This window comes from Genypterus blacodes, unplaced genomic scaffold (assembly GCF_046128005.1).
Source record: "Genypterus blacodes isolate CSIRO-AG114 ecotype Tasmania unplaced genomic scaffold, CSIRO-AGI_Gbla_v1 ptg000027l_1, whole genome shotgun sequence".
NCBI lineage: Eukaryota > Metazoa > Chordata > Actinopteri > Ophidiiformes > Ophidiidae > Genypterus > Genypterus blacodes.
In genome coordinates this window covers 607,640-626,510 of record NW_027466840.1, presented here as the reverse complement: position 1 = coordinate 626,510, position 18,871 = coordinate 607,640, and the positions used below count along the sequence as shown (strand labels likewise).

At 44.1% G+C, this 18,871-nt stretch overlaps 1 protein-coding gene across 1 annotated transcript in view; it reads left to right on the top strand.

The window, feature by feature from the left end:
• LOC142993203 (adhesion G protein-coupled receptor L3) overlaps positions 1-18,871 on the top strand; it is a 101,312-nt gene that overhangs the window by 29,629 nt on the left and 52,812 nt on the right. Inside the window, exons 3-5 of the mRNA XM_076143909.1 lie at positions 2,115-2,129; positions 4,728-5,528; positions 16,638-16,988. Coding sequence (XP_076000024.1) covers positions 2,115-2,129; positions 4,728-5,528; positions 16,638-16,988 — 1,167 coding nt within the window. The remainder of the gene's footprint in view (positions 1-2,114; positions 2,130-4,727; positions 5,529-16,637; positions 16,989-18,871) is intronic.

Here is an 18,871-nt window from a genome sequence, read left to right as displayed (position 1 = left end):
TGTGCCTTTTGCCAAATTGCCTTCACAATGACCCTTATTTCTCCATTTGGGTTCACTTTGGGGAATTTTTTAGCCTCTTCAGACACAAGAGCCTGCAAAGAAGAAGGGGGGGGGGGGGGGGGGGGGGTTGAAAAACAGACAAAGAAAGCAGAGGAATGGATGAGATGCAATAGAGGAGAGGATGAGAGAGCTAAGTGCTCCTTAGTGACTCAATGACAACCATGAACAAAATCGTATTAGGGTCACAATGGGGCTGGTGAGGTGGAGAAGGGAGCCTCCTCAGACGAATCAATTCTCCATCTCGCTCCTGCTTTCCCCGGCTGCCCGCTTGTATCTGTGACGCACTAACCGTGGATTCGGGGGCGTACATATCGCAGCCACGGCTCAGCTGTAGTGAAACACCGCCAGAAACGACTCTGAGCCATGCGATGGACGACCTTGGTGCGTCGGGCGACATATTCTGGTCGAGCGACAGGCAGGCGAGGCCGTATAGGCCCTTTACCCCGGAAGGGGCTGATTTGCTTGTCGGGTATTTCATCCGCAGTCTTTACTCCTTTCTCACACCATCTCCCCTGGCTATTGGGTCACATAGCACCTCTCGCATTCCCCCCGCTAATGCCTTTTCCTATAGATCATTACCTTCCTTTCCCCTCACCGCTGTTAGCAATCGCTCAATCAGGAAGGCTGGCTGCCGCGTGGTCCCCCGTTGTGTGGCCATTGCTCGTGGGAGGTGAGGAGCCTTTGATCGAGGACGCTCGGCTGTTTACTTTGATTTGATGTATGGGGTCCACACACAGTACAGAGTTATTGGCAAATTTGAGCTGCCAGTAATGGCAATTTAGTAGTAGCCCTGGGCTATTGTCGTTGTGGCATGGTATGGATTTATCGTGTTTCAATGACACCTCGAATGGTTTGTGCTGTTGTCACTGTAACCGCGTGCAGCGTTATGATCTTCCAGCCACAGATGACAGATTTTTTTTTTTGCTCTTTCCAATTTGCCGGAAAAAGCTCAACATCTGGTATTTTCATTTGCTCACCATGCTGCATTAATATTGGTCTGCTTTAATTACTTCCCACTCTTTTAAACGCACATACACACTCATGCACACACACACACACACACACACACACACACACACACACACACACACACACACACACACACACACACCGTTGCTCACCGACCTGCATACCTCACTTGGTTGCACTCTCCATTTGGAGGAGAGGACTCTTGTAAGCCCTGGTAACGGAGGTTAATCCTCTCTTATTAAAACCGGGATTACCGGGAGGGATGGGATGGGAGCGGGCGGATGTGTGCCCCGACTCTAACCCCTAACACAAAGTAGGAGAGGGCAGCACAATGGACCTGAGGTTGTGTCCGCATGAGTTTGTGACGCATGATGTGCAGAGAGGTGAAATGCAGTCGTCCCTGTCAGCTTTCAACAGGCCTATTCGTATAAAGTGTGACCCAAAATTGTACTCACACTCGCACTCCTGCTAGTTTTGCAGGCGAAGAGAAATGTTGCAATGCCTCACCATAGCAACGGTATCACTCAGCGAATGTAGGCCTAATTAAAACTAATGAACCTCATCTCCAAACAATTAAAATAAATATAAATTGATCATATTGTGATTGTCTGATTGGAATTAGGTCATGATTTGCCTCGCTGCCAGTATTGTTAAATGGATCCAGTTACATGGTGCATTGTTCTCATATTGTAACAATGGAATACGAGAGGGACTATTTTACTTGGAGTCACACGTGTCCCACAACCTCAACCCAATGTATCCGTTTTGATTGTTTTAAAGACTGCTTTGAGTGTAGATTTGAGTAAAATCACGTATTGTTCATCTTTCTCACTCGTCTCGCTGGAAAAAATGTTGTGCTTGATTTAATGAATATCTTTGTTCCTGCAGGCTCCCGAGTGAAGCTGTATTTTCACTTCTTCTTCTACTGAAAAGATTATGATTAAATATTGTTCTGTCTTTTCTGCTAACCCGGTGCTTTTCTTGTGCTGTTGTATGACTATTAAAAGCTGATATTTCCAATTATCACATCATTAATCTGTGCTTTATTTTCTGTCTCTTCTTCTCCCCTTTATGCCTAAAAATAGAAGTGGAACAAAAAGGTAACTAAATGCCAACAACGTTTGGTTTTTCTTCCCACCTGCACTTGTGTGTGTGTGTGTGTGTGTGTTTGGTGATGGGTTGCCACAGCAGGTTTCAGACACCTGCAAATAGTGTGTTTCATTGGCGGGATTCAACGTGTCTTTCATGGGGGAAACTAATTGATCAGGGAATCAGGATTGAGAATTGTAGATCCAACCAGATTCCGTGTTATTTTGTCCAAAACTGTGAACAGCAACCTAAATTGATCACACGCCTGCCTTCCAAACTTTGCTCTCTAACAACATCACATGCTGACAAGTCATTGATTATTTTCTCATTACTATATATAGTAAAGTGCAAACCTAATCTCCTCACAGCCTCCGTAACCCTGGGATGGTTTTATTTCCTGTAATAACGGAAGATTATTCTAGCGCTGTGTTATCAGATGCATAATATTAAAGCAGAGGTATACAAGGTTGATCAATAGCTTGTCCAATAAGCTGTCAGCATTTTTTGATTATAGCTCTAACATGATGAGGGCTATAACCTTCAGGGACCTACAAGTCAATATTGAAGACAGATTATGACCCTCATATTCATATTTAACGTATCAGCGGCACATCGGGCTGCAGAACATAAGCTCGGAAGCCCACTTGTGCCCTGAGAGCACAAGTTTGCTTCGTCATCTCCCGCCAGGAGAAATAGCCAGGCAGCCAACATTGTCAGACGTTCACCATAAAATTGGATTGAAGTCAAATATGGAAACAGAATCATTAAAAAAAAAAAAGAGTAGTCTCTGCTTTAATAGCTATGCGATAAATTTGCGGTTTCATAGCTGTCGTTAATTAATGACACATCAGCAAAATCTAAAGGAAAGGGATAGAGCAGCGAAGGTAAAGGAGGCCTAAAATTGAGAGAGAGATGGCTCTGCTGTTGCAGTTTTGCCCAATTCCCCATGAAAGCCATGATTGCTTTTGTATCGCTTCTCTAATACCTTCCATCCATTCCTGCGTCTTTGAACGTCCATCCTTTTTCAAAGTGTCTATTACAGCCCCCTCACAGCCGGGGAGTGCTGCTTGTCTTTTTCAAGCGTAGGGGCAAACCCCCTTAGCATTTAGCGACACAGCCGCTGAGATGTGTGCCGAGGCGCTGTGTCAACGGGACGCATCTCGCCACATTTTTCACCTGCAGGTAGACAACATGTTTAATCTTAAGAGATTACAAGGGAAAGGCAGCCGCTGCTTTCTTCCCACCCCCCCACCCTGCCCCATCTCGCTCCCCTCTTTGGAGCACAGAGCTTTTACTCCTCAACAGCCTGTCAGCACCGTGTCAGGCTCCTGGCCCATTAGAATGAAAGGAGCCTTCACACACAATTTGCTTTTATTTGTGATGAGCACTGGTTCAGACAAGAGCACATGGGAAAAGCTCCAGTATCTTATGTCTTTGTTGTGTTCCACAAGAGGGGCACTTTGACATCTGTTTCTGTTTCAATTTCTGTTCCTTCTTTAGACAATTTGCTAATTTTATGAATATTTGTCCCATGTTTTATTTTATTTTATTTTATTTTATTTATTCTATTCTGTTTTATTTTATTCTATCATAAGTTAACCATTTTATAAATAAATTAACCCATTGGTGGATTCATCTTGGTATCCAAACAAGTCACAGCTCACACATGAAATATACAAAAGCCTTATGTTTTTATTCATACCCTGCTTATTTTATTCCATTTTTTTCTCCATAACAAACCGAAACCCCCTTCAGCAAGGGACGTCCACTATTGACCGACTTCAGTTGCTTTTCTTTGGCCTTTATCAGACGCAGAGTACAAGCTAGCTCACACATAATTAGTTGCGGTATTGTAAATCATGCCCCTGACTAAAAATGCCTCGCATGGCTGAAATAACGGACATAAAGTCATTACACAGGCAACATGATGTAATTACTGTACTGTACTTTGGTTATGTTTATTTTCTCTTTGCTAAAGGGCCGGCTCAGATATTTACTTTTGAGTAAAATCTAGCTTTATGTGTTTAAGATAATCGATCTACATTCAACCATTCAACAATCCAACCAACTTCTTCAACCATGGGGTTTAAATGTGACGGGATGGTTACAAAATGTAAAAAAAATAGCAGTTACAAAACCACAATTATATACAAATATATGTAAGCTTGTAAATGAAACAATTCTGTCGATGTGGTAAGTTTTATAGCGTCCCCTCCCTTCTTTCTCCTATACATACAGTATGGTCAGGAGAGATAACCCTGATTTAATCTATTCCACCATCAGATACACTGTTTTTCTTCAGTGACATTGCAAGCTAATTACCGTCCCGGTCAGGAACTAACTGGAAACATCATTGAAATAAAAGGAAAGGAAATATATTACAAAACATGTAAACCAAGGCACAGGAATTAAATTTCATCACTGATTTCATTTTTTGTCGTCAAATAATCATCTGTTTGGGATTTTAATCTGAAACCGATCATCCCAACACAGATGTGATGAGGCGTTGAATTCCAATTGAAGCTGCGTTTGCTGTGGTTCTTGTGTTGTTTCTCCATACCTGACAATGTAACTCTGTGTTTTATCTTTCTCCCATTTTGGCTCCTCAGTATTCCTGTGCCCCGGGCTTCTGCGCAGGGTGTACCAGAGCGAGCACCTCTTTGAGTCGGACCACCAGTCTGGCGCCTGGTGCAAAGACCCTCTGCAAGCCTCCGATAAGATCTACTACATGCCCTGGACGCCCTACCGTACGGACACGTTGACTGAGTACTCCTCCAAAGAAGACTTCATTGCCGGAAGGCCGACGACAACCTATAAACTGCCACATCGTGTCGACGGAACCGGCTTTGTTGTGTATGACGGGGCGCTCTTCTTCAACAAGGAGCGCACGCGTAACATTGTCAAATTTGATCTACGGACTCGCATCAAGAGCGGGGAGGCCATCATCGCCAATGCCAACTACCACGACACCTCCCCATACCGCTGGGGAGGGAAGTCGGACATTGACTTGGCCGTTGACGAAAATGGCCTTTGGGTGATTTACGCCACTGAGCAGAACAATGGGCGGATAGTAATCAGCCAACTCAATCCCTACACGTTACGCGTCGAGGGGACCTGGGACACGGCGTACGACAAGCGATCGGCTTCCAACGCCTTCATGATCTGTGGAATCCTCTACGTGGTGAAGTCGGTGTACGAGGACGACGACAACGAAGCAACGGGAAACAAGATCGACTACATCTACAACACGGAGCTGAGTAAAGACGGCTTTCTGGACATCCCCTTCCCCAACTCCTACCAGTACATCGCCGCCGTGGATTACAATCCCAGGGACAATCTGCTCTATGTTTGGAACAATTACCACGTGGTGAAGTACTCGCTGGACTTTGGTGCGCTGGACAACAGGCTAGGTAAGACCGACTTCTCTGGTTCTTAAATGTCACATGAAGTATCATTCCCTTCCACACGTTCATATCGTGGGTGTAGAACATTGCAGTTTCTTTTATTCTTTTACAAAACAATTTGTCACTCAGCCCAAAGTTAGCACTTCATGACAGTGTGAGCTGGTGATAATTGGCTATATGGAACAATGCTCAATGTGTTAACCCTGTATAACTAATTAATCACCCAAAATTAACAGAAGCAAATTGGGAAACAATCATATTTGATGGATGAATTGGAGGAAAGATGTGATCCTGCGAAGGCCAAATACACTTTTTTTCTTGACTTGTCTTGAATATTGACGGAAACATTTTGCAGTCGCTAAACAAAATGTTCTTACACGTCTGAATGCAAATGGGGTCAACAGAGAAATGTTCTTATTTTTGTGTGCAGCGGCAATCAGACTAGTCTTTCTTCTCAAACAACGAGGCGCCTGCTCACATTCAGCTTGCCAAAAACTCCTTTGAGAAGTCTTAATTTCTTCCAACTGTTTTGACACACCGAACTCTTTTGACACACCAAGGTAATTCTTTGCGCTATCTCATCAACAGTCCCAGTCAAAAATGTCACAAGTTATTTGACTGTGAAGTCCCAACCGCTTTTCTTCTGCAACTCGTTGTTTCTACTTGCTGCTTGCCAGTTTAATTTATTTTTCCCAGTCGCCTCCCACTCTATCCGAAATAGTCTTTGTATCCGCTGAAACCTGCTTCAATCACAAGCAAAACTCCCCATAATATGTTCATTCATCCGGTGGCCATGGTTACGGTGCATGGTTCTGTTGACATAAAGCAACGCATAGTGTAATTTCTGATAGACCGCTGTTGTTAGACGCTTTTTCTCATTTTAATATCGTCCATTTTACAACAGTGGGCCGTGAATACGAACACACAGTCACACTCGCACATGCACAAATGTTATTTCTCTGCACAAGATGTCTCAGTGAGATGGTGAGATTCTTGTCTTTGGCGGCTGTTGTGCACAATAGGCGGCCCTCCAAGCAGCCAGGCAGGAGAGGCTGCAGCTCAAAGCAAGCAAATATAGACCGTAAAATGTTAAATGGAGTGGGTGGATGAAGTCAAAGAACAAATATAAATGTCAGATATACAGACTGATAAGGAATGAAAAGAGTGATTGAACAGACTCAGGAGCAGTAAAAGATTTAATTTGACCGACTTCCAGTAAAACGCTGTTCTGTAGTATAATAAGAGATGGTGGACTCGCTGCGGTGCACATTTTGAGGCTATATTTTCCACATTAACGTCTCATTATCCCTCTAATTTCAAAATGGCAGGAAATGTAAAATGTATGAGCTCAGTGTTCCAAATACACTGTACAGATTAATAGGTCACTTCATTCATGTAGAAATATGTCCTTCTTAAACTCAACAAATGACCTTGGCAAGCCTGCGTTGTTCAGAACAACAAAGGAAGTTTGGTCTACATCATTTAACTGAAATGGAAATACTTCCCTTGGCCTGCAGGATCTTAAGCAAAGGCACTGAAGCAGAGGAAAAATTGGCAACTTTTTTCACAATGCGACACAACTAATGAGGCACCTCCATGGCTCAAGTGCGGACAATCATGCAGTGTGTCTTGAGTCTTAAGCCACTCTAACTCTTTCTTTTGAACGTGTGTTTCTGGAATTTGATTCACCATGTTCTCCCTGTCAATGCTGCCAGAAAGGTGCCATTCTCTCCCGTCAGTCGGACACAATCTCCACTTCCACTTGTTCTTCTTCTCCTCCTCGACACCTGTTTCCACCTTCATGGACACGTGTGATCTGCCGTACCAGCAGGGCATGAGATTTGGGCAATGGAGCAAGAGAGGCATGCCCGGACCGCAGCTGGGGCCCTGAGCCGTTTGCCAAAGCACACGGCTCAGGGCGTTGCACATGCTACAGGACATTAAACAGGGGGTTAAGGGGCGGGGCAACTCTAGCTGGAATTGACCAAAACATTTGGACCACTACCTGTTTTCTAGTGCTGACAGAGATGTCTTCCAGAAACACCTGCATCCCATAAAAGATGGTGTCTTAAACAATTAATCTTATACCTGAAAACCTATAAATCTGTAGTTTTCTGTTTATAACATACCCTCAGAACATTCCTCTGTGGGACAGTGCTGTGTGAACGGTCACATCAACAGACGGAGACACAGTATTTTTGGAAATTTTATCAAGGACGGATGATTTGTTCCCGAGAGTGCTTCCATGACAACTCTATTGATAATTAAATTCACTGAATTGGTGATAATGTGTTGCACAGATGACTATTAGCAGGCAGACTCTCTCAGACACTGAAACCTGCTTTGTTCCATGACCAAACTGCCGAACATGGATGGCCAGATGGGAAATGAAGTGTTCTTTAAAATGGTAAAATATAAAAAAAGAACAAAGAGGAAAGGAGCTATAAATATTGCAACAAAGAGTTGTGTTTTGCATTGGTGTGATGAGAAAGACCTTTCACTACAGCACATATGGTAATTAATCATTTATTGGTAACTCAATGTCTCCCCTCTGGCCATTAGCCAGCTCTACCGATCCACCTCAGAGCGCATTCTCACCACACGGATCTCTGTGGGGTTTAGCTCAGCCTTCCTCTCCACTAACGATAGACTGCAGCAAATTGTTCATTGGGCAGATCAGCTGGTGGTGGAAAAGCTGCGTGAAATCAGGGTCAGGAGGCGAGCTAGAAAGATCGCCACTGACATCCTTCACCCAGGCAACCACCTGTTAACCACCCCCCCCCCCCCCCCCCCCCCCCCCCCTCCCTCTCATGTCAGACCAGGTACTACGCATCAGCTGAAGAATCGTTTCTAGTGCAGTAATTTCTAAAGACTTTTATAGTTAATTTTAGATGTCAGGTAGACTGTCAGGTAGTCCAGTGACATTCGTCCTCTGCATTTAAGCCATCCTAACGAGCAGTGGGCAGCCACAGTCCAGCACCCAGGGACCAACCAACAAGTCTACAGTGTTGTGCCTCGGTCAAGGGCACTGGCAGGAGTAATTACATCTGCGTGCATGTATTTCAGAAACTGAATAAAGCATGTATATTCCTACTGTCCACATGTGTGGCGTCTTGGCATTGGGTAAGATGTCCTGCCCTCTGTCTTTTCTTTGTTGCCACTGCACTATTTTTAGAAATCTATTAGTAGAAATGTCTGTGCACCTTCTGGATATGAAAAGAGTACAAAGACTGAGTGTAGAAGCTCTCACTCCCAGATTTGATCATTTATATTAACATGTTATCATTATTATATTATTTAGAAAGGGGTCACTGTGATATCATGATGTCTGCATGTCATCTACATTACATTACATTACGATCATTTGGCAGACGCTTTTATCCAAAGCGACTTACATTATATATTACCACCCTTCGCAGAGGGGGGAGCAATTGAGGGTTCGGTGCCTTGCTCAAGGGCACTTCGGCAGGGACTCGAACCGGCGATCTACAATTGGCGTGGTAGCAAGGATGCTGATCTTGTTGGGGGTTTGGACAGATGCGTCCTCGACTACCTTCATGAGAAAGCAGCCATGTAATCAGCCATTTCCTCTGGTCCACTATAGCTCTTTTAGAACTACAACATCGTATTGTAAACGGAGTAAAGACCGTCCAAGCACCAACTGCAGCCTGGCTGAGTCAGCCGAGATGACTCAAGTGTGACTCGCTTTTCTCTTCAAGGCACAAATTGTTGTCTGTTGGATTCCACAGCGCAGGAGGCTTCACAGGTGCCATTACATGATTAAAGGGACACTGCGGTCTCACACATGGACACATGCCATTCTAGGAACATCTTTCTCCTTTACAAAGCATCATAGGATGTGTAATTGTAACTCAATGCCACTGCTGCACAAAAAACTGTTTTGCTTCATTGATGTCCCTTGTGTATGTAAAAGCTCTGGAATGTCGGCCACACACTTATTTCACACTGTATAGTTCATAGGCAAGGAAAATCAATTGCTCAAACTTCAATTGCTTTTGTCGGTGCTGTACATTCAAATCCCCTTGCTACCTGTGTGTTTTGGCCTACCTGCACAATACTATATACAGTATCTGATCTCCAAGTTCCAAACAGATCATGTTTTATTTCCAATACTGTATCTGAATGAAACCCTTGTCAATATGAGCAGACGAGCTCATGTTTCAAACGCTTGAGAGTGCGAGAGTGTGCATGCCCCATTATACATCACTTGATTTTGTCTGGCATCCCTCCTCTCAACTGGCCATCCATCACGGGCCTTTGCGACTCTACCTTGATCCAGAAATCATGCACAGATCACCCGTGTAGTAGGAGGGGTGGCAGGCAATCCCTCAATTAAGGCCCACAGCCTATCCATCTTTTCTGACACGTGCCGAAACGGCGAAGAATAAAAAACTTCGGGCTTAGAATACAAATTACAGTTGTGTCTAATGAGAAACGCTTAGTTCTCCTAGCTCCTGGTTGTCCCTGCATGCTTATAACGTCTAAAACCTTCCTAAGTGCCTTCCTGTGTCTAGAGCTAAAAATTTCCCTCTCTACTTCTTAGTTTTCCATATGTAAATGCACTCTTTGTTTCACCCAGAGTGTCCTCGGGTAACCAGCAGTTGTATGCGCAGCGTGAGGAATTGGCAGTGCTTTCAAAGGTTTCAAACCTGATACAGATCAGATGAAAATATAGCTCATTAAACTTCTGCGTTAAAGATTGGATTTGACTCTTTCCAAATGCTTATTGAACCTAACTCCTACACCTCTATGATATGTGCGAAGCAGTGTTTTTCTACAGCCGCCAAAAATGTCCAAGTGAAAGCTAATAGCCTGGGTGGCACACATGCCCAAAGTGATTTATTTTGACTAGTCAGCCGAAGAAATCTGATTGGAGGCCTCTGAAGCGTCTTTTACTCCCTTAATCACCAGTGTCAGAGTTTCTCTGCAGAGATTTACACTATCTATTTGGTTGACAGTCTTTTGAAAGCCTTCATCCCAAGGCTTTTACTAACTTGCTTAGACCTTGGAGAAGTGTTCCTCACCTCTCAGTGACTGCACTGTCCGCTCCTCACAGGCTTCGGCTCTTTTCCCTCCCCTGGCTTTGTGGTGACGTTTGACCTTGTCAACGGCCTCAGACATCATAATTATTCCCATTCTCTTTTGAAAGAATCTTTGTAAATATGATTTGCTACATGGACATTTCCAAATTCCTCTGTTAGAAATGTGTATGATACTGAGTCGTAGTTGCGTGCATCTGAATTAACCCAACCTCACCGCATCCCATGTGTAAGCAGCTGCGGCTTTGTCATTTAACTCGGCACAATAAGAGGCTCTCTGGGCCCGTGTGCCTGTGTGCATATACATCAGCCCCGTGCATATTCCTCTCGCAGCTCTGTGTGACCTCCATTGCTGCCCTCTTGAGTCTCAGGAATAGAGCTGGGGAATGAGAAATTAATTGCCAAACAATGCATAGCTCCCATCCATTACAGTTCTCATCATGTCAGATGATATCGAGGCATTACCGGATGTCTGGCCGCATAATTTACCGCACCTCACGCACCCCCCTGCCCCCCATCCCAGTTGCTCTCTGATGGATTTGTGGGCCTGCCACAAAAAGGCTCCATTAAAAGACAGGGTTTTTTTTATCATCATTCCATTCTCCCACCGATCTCCTTGACTCTCCTTGACATATGTTGCATTTTGGGGGATCGCATGACATAAACATGAGGGACATGCTAAGCTGCAGAGCTGAGTGACTCATGCCATTATGAGCGTGTATTGATTTGCAGAAGATATTATATTATCTCATATTATTAAGCAGTATGTATGACTGCATGTTTAATTAACTTACAACTAACAACTGCATAATGAACTGTTTGGGGAAGTCTTAATCCATGGATCTTGTGTATTCCCCCCTATTTGAAATTCTTGCTCCATTTTCTTCGGTCTCAGTTTTGCGAAATTCAGATTGCATTACACACATCAAATCGTGCAGCTGTCATTTACTTAGCAATGCATTCACAAATAGACCGGCAGCATCTCACCATTCTGACATCTCTTGATGTGCAAACGGCAGCAAACTAGCATGAATTTCTAACAACATTCAGGAATAGTAATTTACCATGTTTATTTTAGATGTGTGAAACATCAAAAAACAGACGGAACATAAGTGTAGTGCAAAGACAGATGTTTTGCCCCTTTTTTACAATTTGCATCTTGTGAGACTTCACATTTTAGGGATGAAGATACAACATGAACACCCCACTACCTCACAAGTACAAAAAAGTCAAAGTTAATTAACAAAAAAGTGCTGTTGACTTGACTGTCTTACTGCCAAACTATTAACCTGCTCCAGAATTTAAAAATGTTGGAAATGATCATGTATGAACCCATTTCACGATGTTGAATAAGTTCTGATAGGGGACTCAACCCTGTGAGGAGCAGATTAGTGTCTGAAGAGGAAGCAGCCCACAACAGCGAACAAAGTATGTTGCTGTTCCTTATGCAAAAAGCAATGATTGCAGGGTTGAGCTTCGTATCATTCATTCGACTAATGTGAAAATTGTAATTAGCTCATTTTTCCTTTGAAAAGTCAACACTTTTTGTCAATATGCAATCTTGCGCAAAATAAACAAGGGCAAATCAGGCCGTCTAATAGCCAGTGAACCTTTCCTAAACATACCGTAACAATGGCAAGAATGGAGGATGGATGAATAGCAAGCAATTTAATTACCAGCCACAGACGCTCCAAGATTGAACCAATAGGCCAATAGCCAAGAGGAGTCGATAGGAAGACCCAGGATTGCCAGTGGCATCTAAATAACGTTTAAGCTTTATATAATCTATAATCTCAACAGCACAAGTATTGCTCTGTCAGGAGACATCTGGTCTGAGAAATCGGATGCCGAGCCCTCACAGAAGATGCAACCATGTAGAAAGTTTCAAAATGAAAAATTATGGGATAATTGGGTTCAACACAAGACTGGAGGAATCACTTTCGCTGTTAATTTTTTCAGCTGATTGGCCTTTCCACCTCTTTTGATCTGGAGTCTCACAGAACTTTTCTCAGAGCCGACGAGCCGACTGCCGGCGTGGAAACGGCATGTCATACAACCCTGATTCATTTCATAAAAGCGTAGCAGGTTTTTTAATTTTTTTCATGTCTTTTTCCTCTAGTAGAGGGGGCTTATCTAATCGTGGAAGGCACGAGCCCTGGGATACAGAGAGAAGGCTAATTAGCTCGAAATGAATGCTTTGAAATGAATCACAAAGCACCGTGTGTGGTGGAAACAGACTTTGTGCGTTTTGTGAGGGGATTTTGTGCAACAGAAGTCGAGTGCAAATGACGAGTGGAGTTGTGGTTTGGAGGAGAAGGAAACCTGGAGTGCCCTGAGAAGTTTGCCTTTGTCTTTTGTGAATGGACTCAATATTTCTACATGTTTGTGCGGAGGAACCTCTTGCAGGCACGTATTGTCCTTTATGTTGAGAATCATGGTTCTCTATAAGCATGATGCCCGGCTGAGAGCGGCTGAACGATGAAATGTACAGTAAGATCAACACACTGTATTTCAATTATATCTCCAAAGCCCTGTGTCCGTGCGGCCCTGGCCTGTAATGAAATTAGCATCCCAAACTCTCTCTCCAGCCATCGCAGAATTCAATGCTAATTTAACAAAACAAAACGCCACATTGTTTCGTAATGCTGCATAATTTTCAATTTTACTGCATTATTATCTCATCATTTTTTAATTGTACCGCACAATTTCCCAGAATTCCTGAAGCGCCTTCAGCTCATCAATTCACCCCACGGCACCTACAAGAAATAATTTTCACATTAGCGTTTAGTTGTCTTGTTTCTTTATATAGTTCATATTAATTACATACTGGGACGGTGAAGTGGAGAGCAGGGGTGCCATTACTGCTGGGTGTTAAGGGGGCACACTCATCTCCGGGAGCGACTCCTGAAAGCAACAGGGGTGCACCACAGATGTGCCATTCCTGGGGGGGTTTTGGAAAAGTTGCCTTCCCAATAGATGTAGTTTAATTTGTTCATCCGGACTGGTTAATAGTGACGAAAGAAAATAGAGGTTGCTCTTTGCATATTGTTTGGGTTTGTTCGTCAGGGAGGAAACAACTTGTCCTTGTGTTGTCTCCATGGCGATAGTGCCTGTGAACTGTGGCTTCCTCCCCGCTTCCAATTTTGTTTGTGTGCTTATTTTGTGGAAAGGATACACAAGTTTTCTCAAGGACGTTTTGGTCTTTTGCATTCTCTGAATCGTGTGTGTCCTTGCGTTAGTATTTAACATGCAGTGTGTAGACAGTGTTCCAATACAGCTGGCTTATCTGGAGTGTAGAATGACATGCGTGCTGCATAGTTAATGTGAATGTACTGTGTGCAAAGATGACCACTTCCTATTACCAAGAGAATCACAGAAGTGTGTTTAAGCCAATCACCGGGCTCCATTCAGGAGGTGCCAAAGAATCCCTTATCAAGTGCAGTGATAAAGAACAAGGATGGCCTTTGTGGTGATTGCTGCAATCAAGGGATGGAGTTTTTTAAGGCTCTGCACTTTCTAGCTTTCCATTTGTATCAGTATTAAGAAGGATTATTAACCTGAGTTGTTCTAATTGTCTTGGCAGTTCAGAGACTTGTTTAAGGTCGTTAAACCTATTTACTGTTGCTAATGAATAACCTGTGTTGGATATTTAATTTTTCATTTCACTTTAATGAAGCCTGTTTTCATCTGGTATTTTTTTAATTTTTTAGTTTAGTAATATCCATTAAAAAAAACCCACTTGTAATTTGCGTGTGCTGCAGTGTTCAATTAATCACAAGTTTCATTTAGGTTCTAGCACCATTTGGGGAAGCTAAAGCAACATACTGTACATCCTCGCTCGCCCATTCAGCACATTGTTAACCAGAGGTTCATCTTGGCACTGTGACCTCTGTTGACCTCTGAAGGAGAAGTGCATTTCCACAATGATCCAACTCTGATGGCTCTCTCACGTTATCACTAGAAGCACCTGCGGCTGAGTCTCAATTATCGCGAAATTGATGCTGCTGATGTGACATGTTTGCGATGATCATCACTCCTCCTTAAAAGTCGATGCATAAGTAAGTTCGTTCATGAATAAGTGAATAAATAGACTGGTGTCCTTGAGGATACTCCCCCCCCGCCCCCCTCCCCATAATTTTTACCGATTGCTGCAGCTGGAGGATGCGTTGGCCTGCTGCGGCACAGATTGATGCTAATGTCAGACAGTGGTTATAGAATGTTAATGGCGCTGTCTTGGTGAGCGGTGGAGATGTTATTTGGGCATTTATGTGATTTACTTTTAAGGACTGTTGATGGGTGGTAGTGTCAGTTTATATTGGCCGCATCAGTGTGTTTCTGACATGTTTAAGTATATCGATGAGACATTTTCTGTCCACCGCTTCATATTTATTGCTGTAGACTTTGGTGATGGAGCTTTTTTTTCCCTCTGGAAGAATAATTGAAAGATATAAGGACGCTGTTACCAGGCGGATGTGAATATTGGTAATTAAATGCGATTCTAGTTGTAGTTCGCCTTTATTGATAGAGTGCCTCCACAGGAGTGTCCGTGATACCTGCAGATCTTAAAAACACAGCAAGCGCTTTTCTTAGCAAGAGCAAACACACACTTAATCAGCCTGGAACTCATGCTGTGGCAGCAGCCTGTTTAATCAACCGTGCCTGTCTGCGAATGCCAGTAAATGTTAAATGCATTGACGACTGATAGCAGTATGGCTTGTGTCATTACGACCTCGGGGGTCCGTGTGATTCTATAACTGTAGCACTAATTTATGCCCTCTCTAAACCAGTTTTAAATTTACTAGACAGGGGGAAAAAGCGGCACAGCAAATTGAATCTATTGAAGGAGAATTAAGGACTGATGCCTGTTATCTACGTTCTGTGGACGCTTGACGTCCATTACACCTGCCAGCCCCAAATGGACCCTCGTTAAATTTTGTTTTGCTCCCCTTTCATGCAAAGATTGCGACATTTGTCACTTCTGTCACTTTGATTGTATCAGTGCATTAGCCAGAGAGGATGCCTGCTCAAAATTGCATTTTTTTCTTGCAAAGGCCCAGATTGTGTGTCTGGGATGAGTGCCGTCTCATGGGAACTTATTTAAATGATTTCCAGCAAGGCACTCGCAGTAATAAGAGTGTGACATATAGGAATGTCATTGTAGCATATTAAAGAATATAACTATCATGCAAAACTAACAATATCACATCCATCATATCTCTCTCATCATTGTCATAGAGAAAGACTGTGTATTTTGACCTCTGACCTTTTTTGGTCCAGACATTCACACAAAGCCTGCAGCTAAATTAATTTGTGCCCCCTGTTTTCCAATCAAGGCACAGGAAAGGGAACTTAAAGGGGGCATAACAGATGGGTATATGGAATGATTGATGACAGGCAGTCAGAGGGGTGTGTGTGTTTGTCAGTGATGTGCATTTGAGTGGGGAAGAGTGCTGAGTTGCCTCAAGGTGTGTCTGCATGCGTTTGTGCATGTGTGTGTGTGTGGGATGATAGTCCTTGTCCACAGCAGCTCAGGTAAACAGTATCATTAAGCAGGACCCCCCGCGGTGTGACCACAGGACAGTGCGCACATCCAGGAAATGCCCACACCAGTTTACCTCAGCCCAGGCACAGATAGCGTTTAGCTTAAACACCCAGCTATTGACTTGCACCGCAATGCTCCTGTCACAGCTGCGTTTAGCCTGCACAGCTGGATGTGCGCATCTGTGTGTGGCGTGTGTGTTCCAGCTTAGCCGGTGGCGGTCCCAAACCAGACACCGTCGATGCCTGTGCACGTCACACCTGCCAGTTTCGATTGATCTTCTTTGAACTATCATCTCTTAAAGTGACACAGGAGAAGGTGGGAATAGAACCTCTCCGTGTGCTCTTTTTCTCCCGAAGGCTGCGCCAGAATACATTTCCGTCTCGGACACAAATGAGCCATGAATGAAAAAAGAAAACACATTTGCCGTTCCGGGCTTTGCTGCCATCTGCATCAGCCAAGATTTATCTAGCATCCAATGGTTGACTATTTTTCTCCTGCTCTGTTCCTCCTCAGAGTCTTCCTCCTCTGTGATGGTGTTCATGGACACGACATCGACGACAAGAACCACAACCAGGCCAACCACCACGAGCATGAGAACCAGCACAGCCTCCTCTACCACCACCAAGACCTCCAGCACCACCACCACAATCGCCCCGTGGCCGAAAACCACGTCGACACTGGCCTCCCCGGTGCACACAGTGGTGGAGGGCTTGGGCACACAGGACCACAGCAGGTCTCCGCCCTCGTCCGAGCTTCCCAATGTCAGGTTGGAGTACTGCAATCCCATGGTGATGTCGGATGTCTTCTGGCCCAAGACCAAGCAGGGCCTTGTGGCCAAAGTGCCCTGTCCACAGGGAACCATAGGTAAGCTGGATCCATTTTGTTACATTTCTCATTAATACACCAATGTTTTCTGCAACTACAGGAAACCACTTAATAAGTAGCTGCTGTATCCGATACCTCTGTTAACATTCAGCTGCTGCAAGAGTTGTTGAATATAAATGTCAACACCTATACTATACCTCCATATAGAGCATTTTCACCTGTCGCACAAATCCAGGGTAAGCTACAAAGTTTCATTTCTGTTGCACCCACTCCCTCGTCCGAGTTGGACATTTTAGGAGATTTTGTTCTCAACTATTACCCTGATATAGATGTACCTACAACTGGAATAGCACAATGGGGTCAACATAATATTATATTACAAACCTGATAAATTGAATCTGGTCTATTTGAAACTGTGGCGTGTGTTTGCGTAGAGGAATATTTAAATCTTCACAATCATGATCTTTTTATAACCTGTTTCCCTCGATTGTAAGAACCTCTTCCTATTCTGAAACGTGGATTGAAGGCATGAAAATCTGTTGGATGTATCAGTCGGCACACAGACTCCCTCTCTTTCACACACGCACTCACACATGCACATGCACTTCATTAATGGGCAATACCAGCACCCGCTGAGACCTCACTAACAGCCGTCATATGGAAAGATAAGAGGAGCACATACGCCACTTCCTCACGGCGAACTCTTCAAAGCCGCAGCTCTTCAGACGGCACTGCCAAGCGCGGTTGCACTGAGTTTCCACTGCCACTCTTTGAAACTTTCCCGAGCTCCCATTCCATCTACTCCGCCTCACTCCCTGTCATTCTGTCTCTCCCGTGCCTTTCTGACTCTCTCCCTCGCTCTGTGTCTTTCTCCATTCTCTCGTTTGCGCTCTTTCTCCTCGGCACAGGGAGAATGCAGAGTCCTCTATCTCATAAACCCATCAAACGTAAGGCTGTCCGCAGCGGCCTAGGAAAGGAAATTATATGTCAGTCAAACTTTATATCTGTTAATGTTGGTCACCTCACCCTTCAGCCCCCTCCCTCTAACCTAGAAATAAGGGCAATTTATTGTCAGCTTGTGGCCTTGCTGACGTCCTGTGACAGCATTGGAGAGTGGCGCTGCACCTGGGACAGCGACAAGCGTTAGGGCCATTGCAATGGCTGTGTTAGTTAACGCAGGACCACTGGATAGTTTATGAAAGGGACTCTGAAGGTGAGCCCAAAGAAAGAGGGATGGGGGCAGCAAATGATTTTAAAGTCAGTCAGGGGGTGGATAGAGAAGAAACTACTAAAGCAGTGGTTAATCTCAGCGTACAGAGGATAAATCGATGGACAAAAAAGCTGCTATAGGGCCTCCCCCCCCAAAGCATGACAGAGCAAGATTTTAGGGATTCAAAATGGTCCTGTCCTGAAAGAGCGGCAGTGAAGGGAGCGCCTCCAAGCCTCTGAGCAGGTCACAATGATGGCACATCCTCAGCATGTCATTGCATTTCACAAGGATATCAGCCGTCAGATGTGGCTGACATCCCTGGGGTGCGGCCACAAGCGGAAGATTGACCCAAGAAGGAAGAGAGAGATTGTGCGAATGATGGAGATGTTGCACCTTCTGTCCCTGTCTGAATGAAAATGGGCTCTATGGTAGTAGATCTAGAAGAGAAGAGACCCTGTTTCTGGGAGAGAAGCTAGAAAATTTGACACAATGCATGTTGACAAGCCACAGTCCTTCAGGGACAAAAATAGAGATTTCTTTAGGTAAATATTCTCTGCAAAACAAAACATTCAAAGGAAAGAACACCAGCCGCAGTGCGAAGCATGGAGCCTTCCCTCGCCTTCTCGGTGATGTTTACAGATTGCTTTGCTGTCTCGGGTCTGTCTAGGGCTCAGTAAAAATCAGGCTATCAAGGCATTTTCTTGCAAAATGT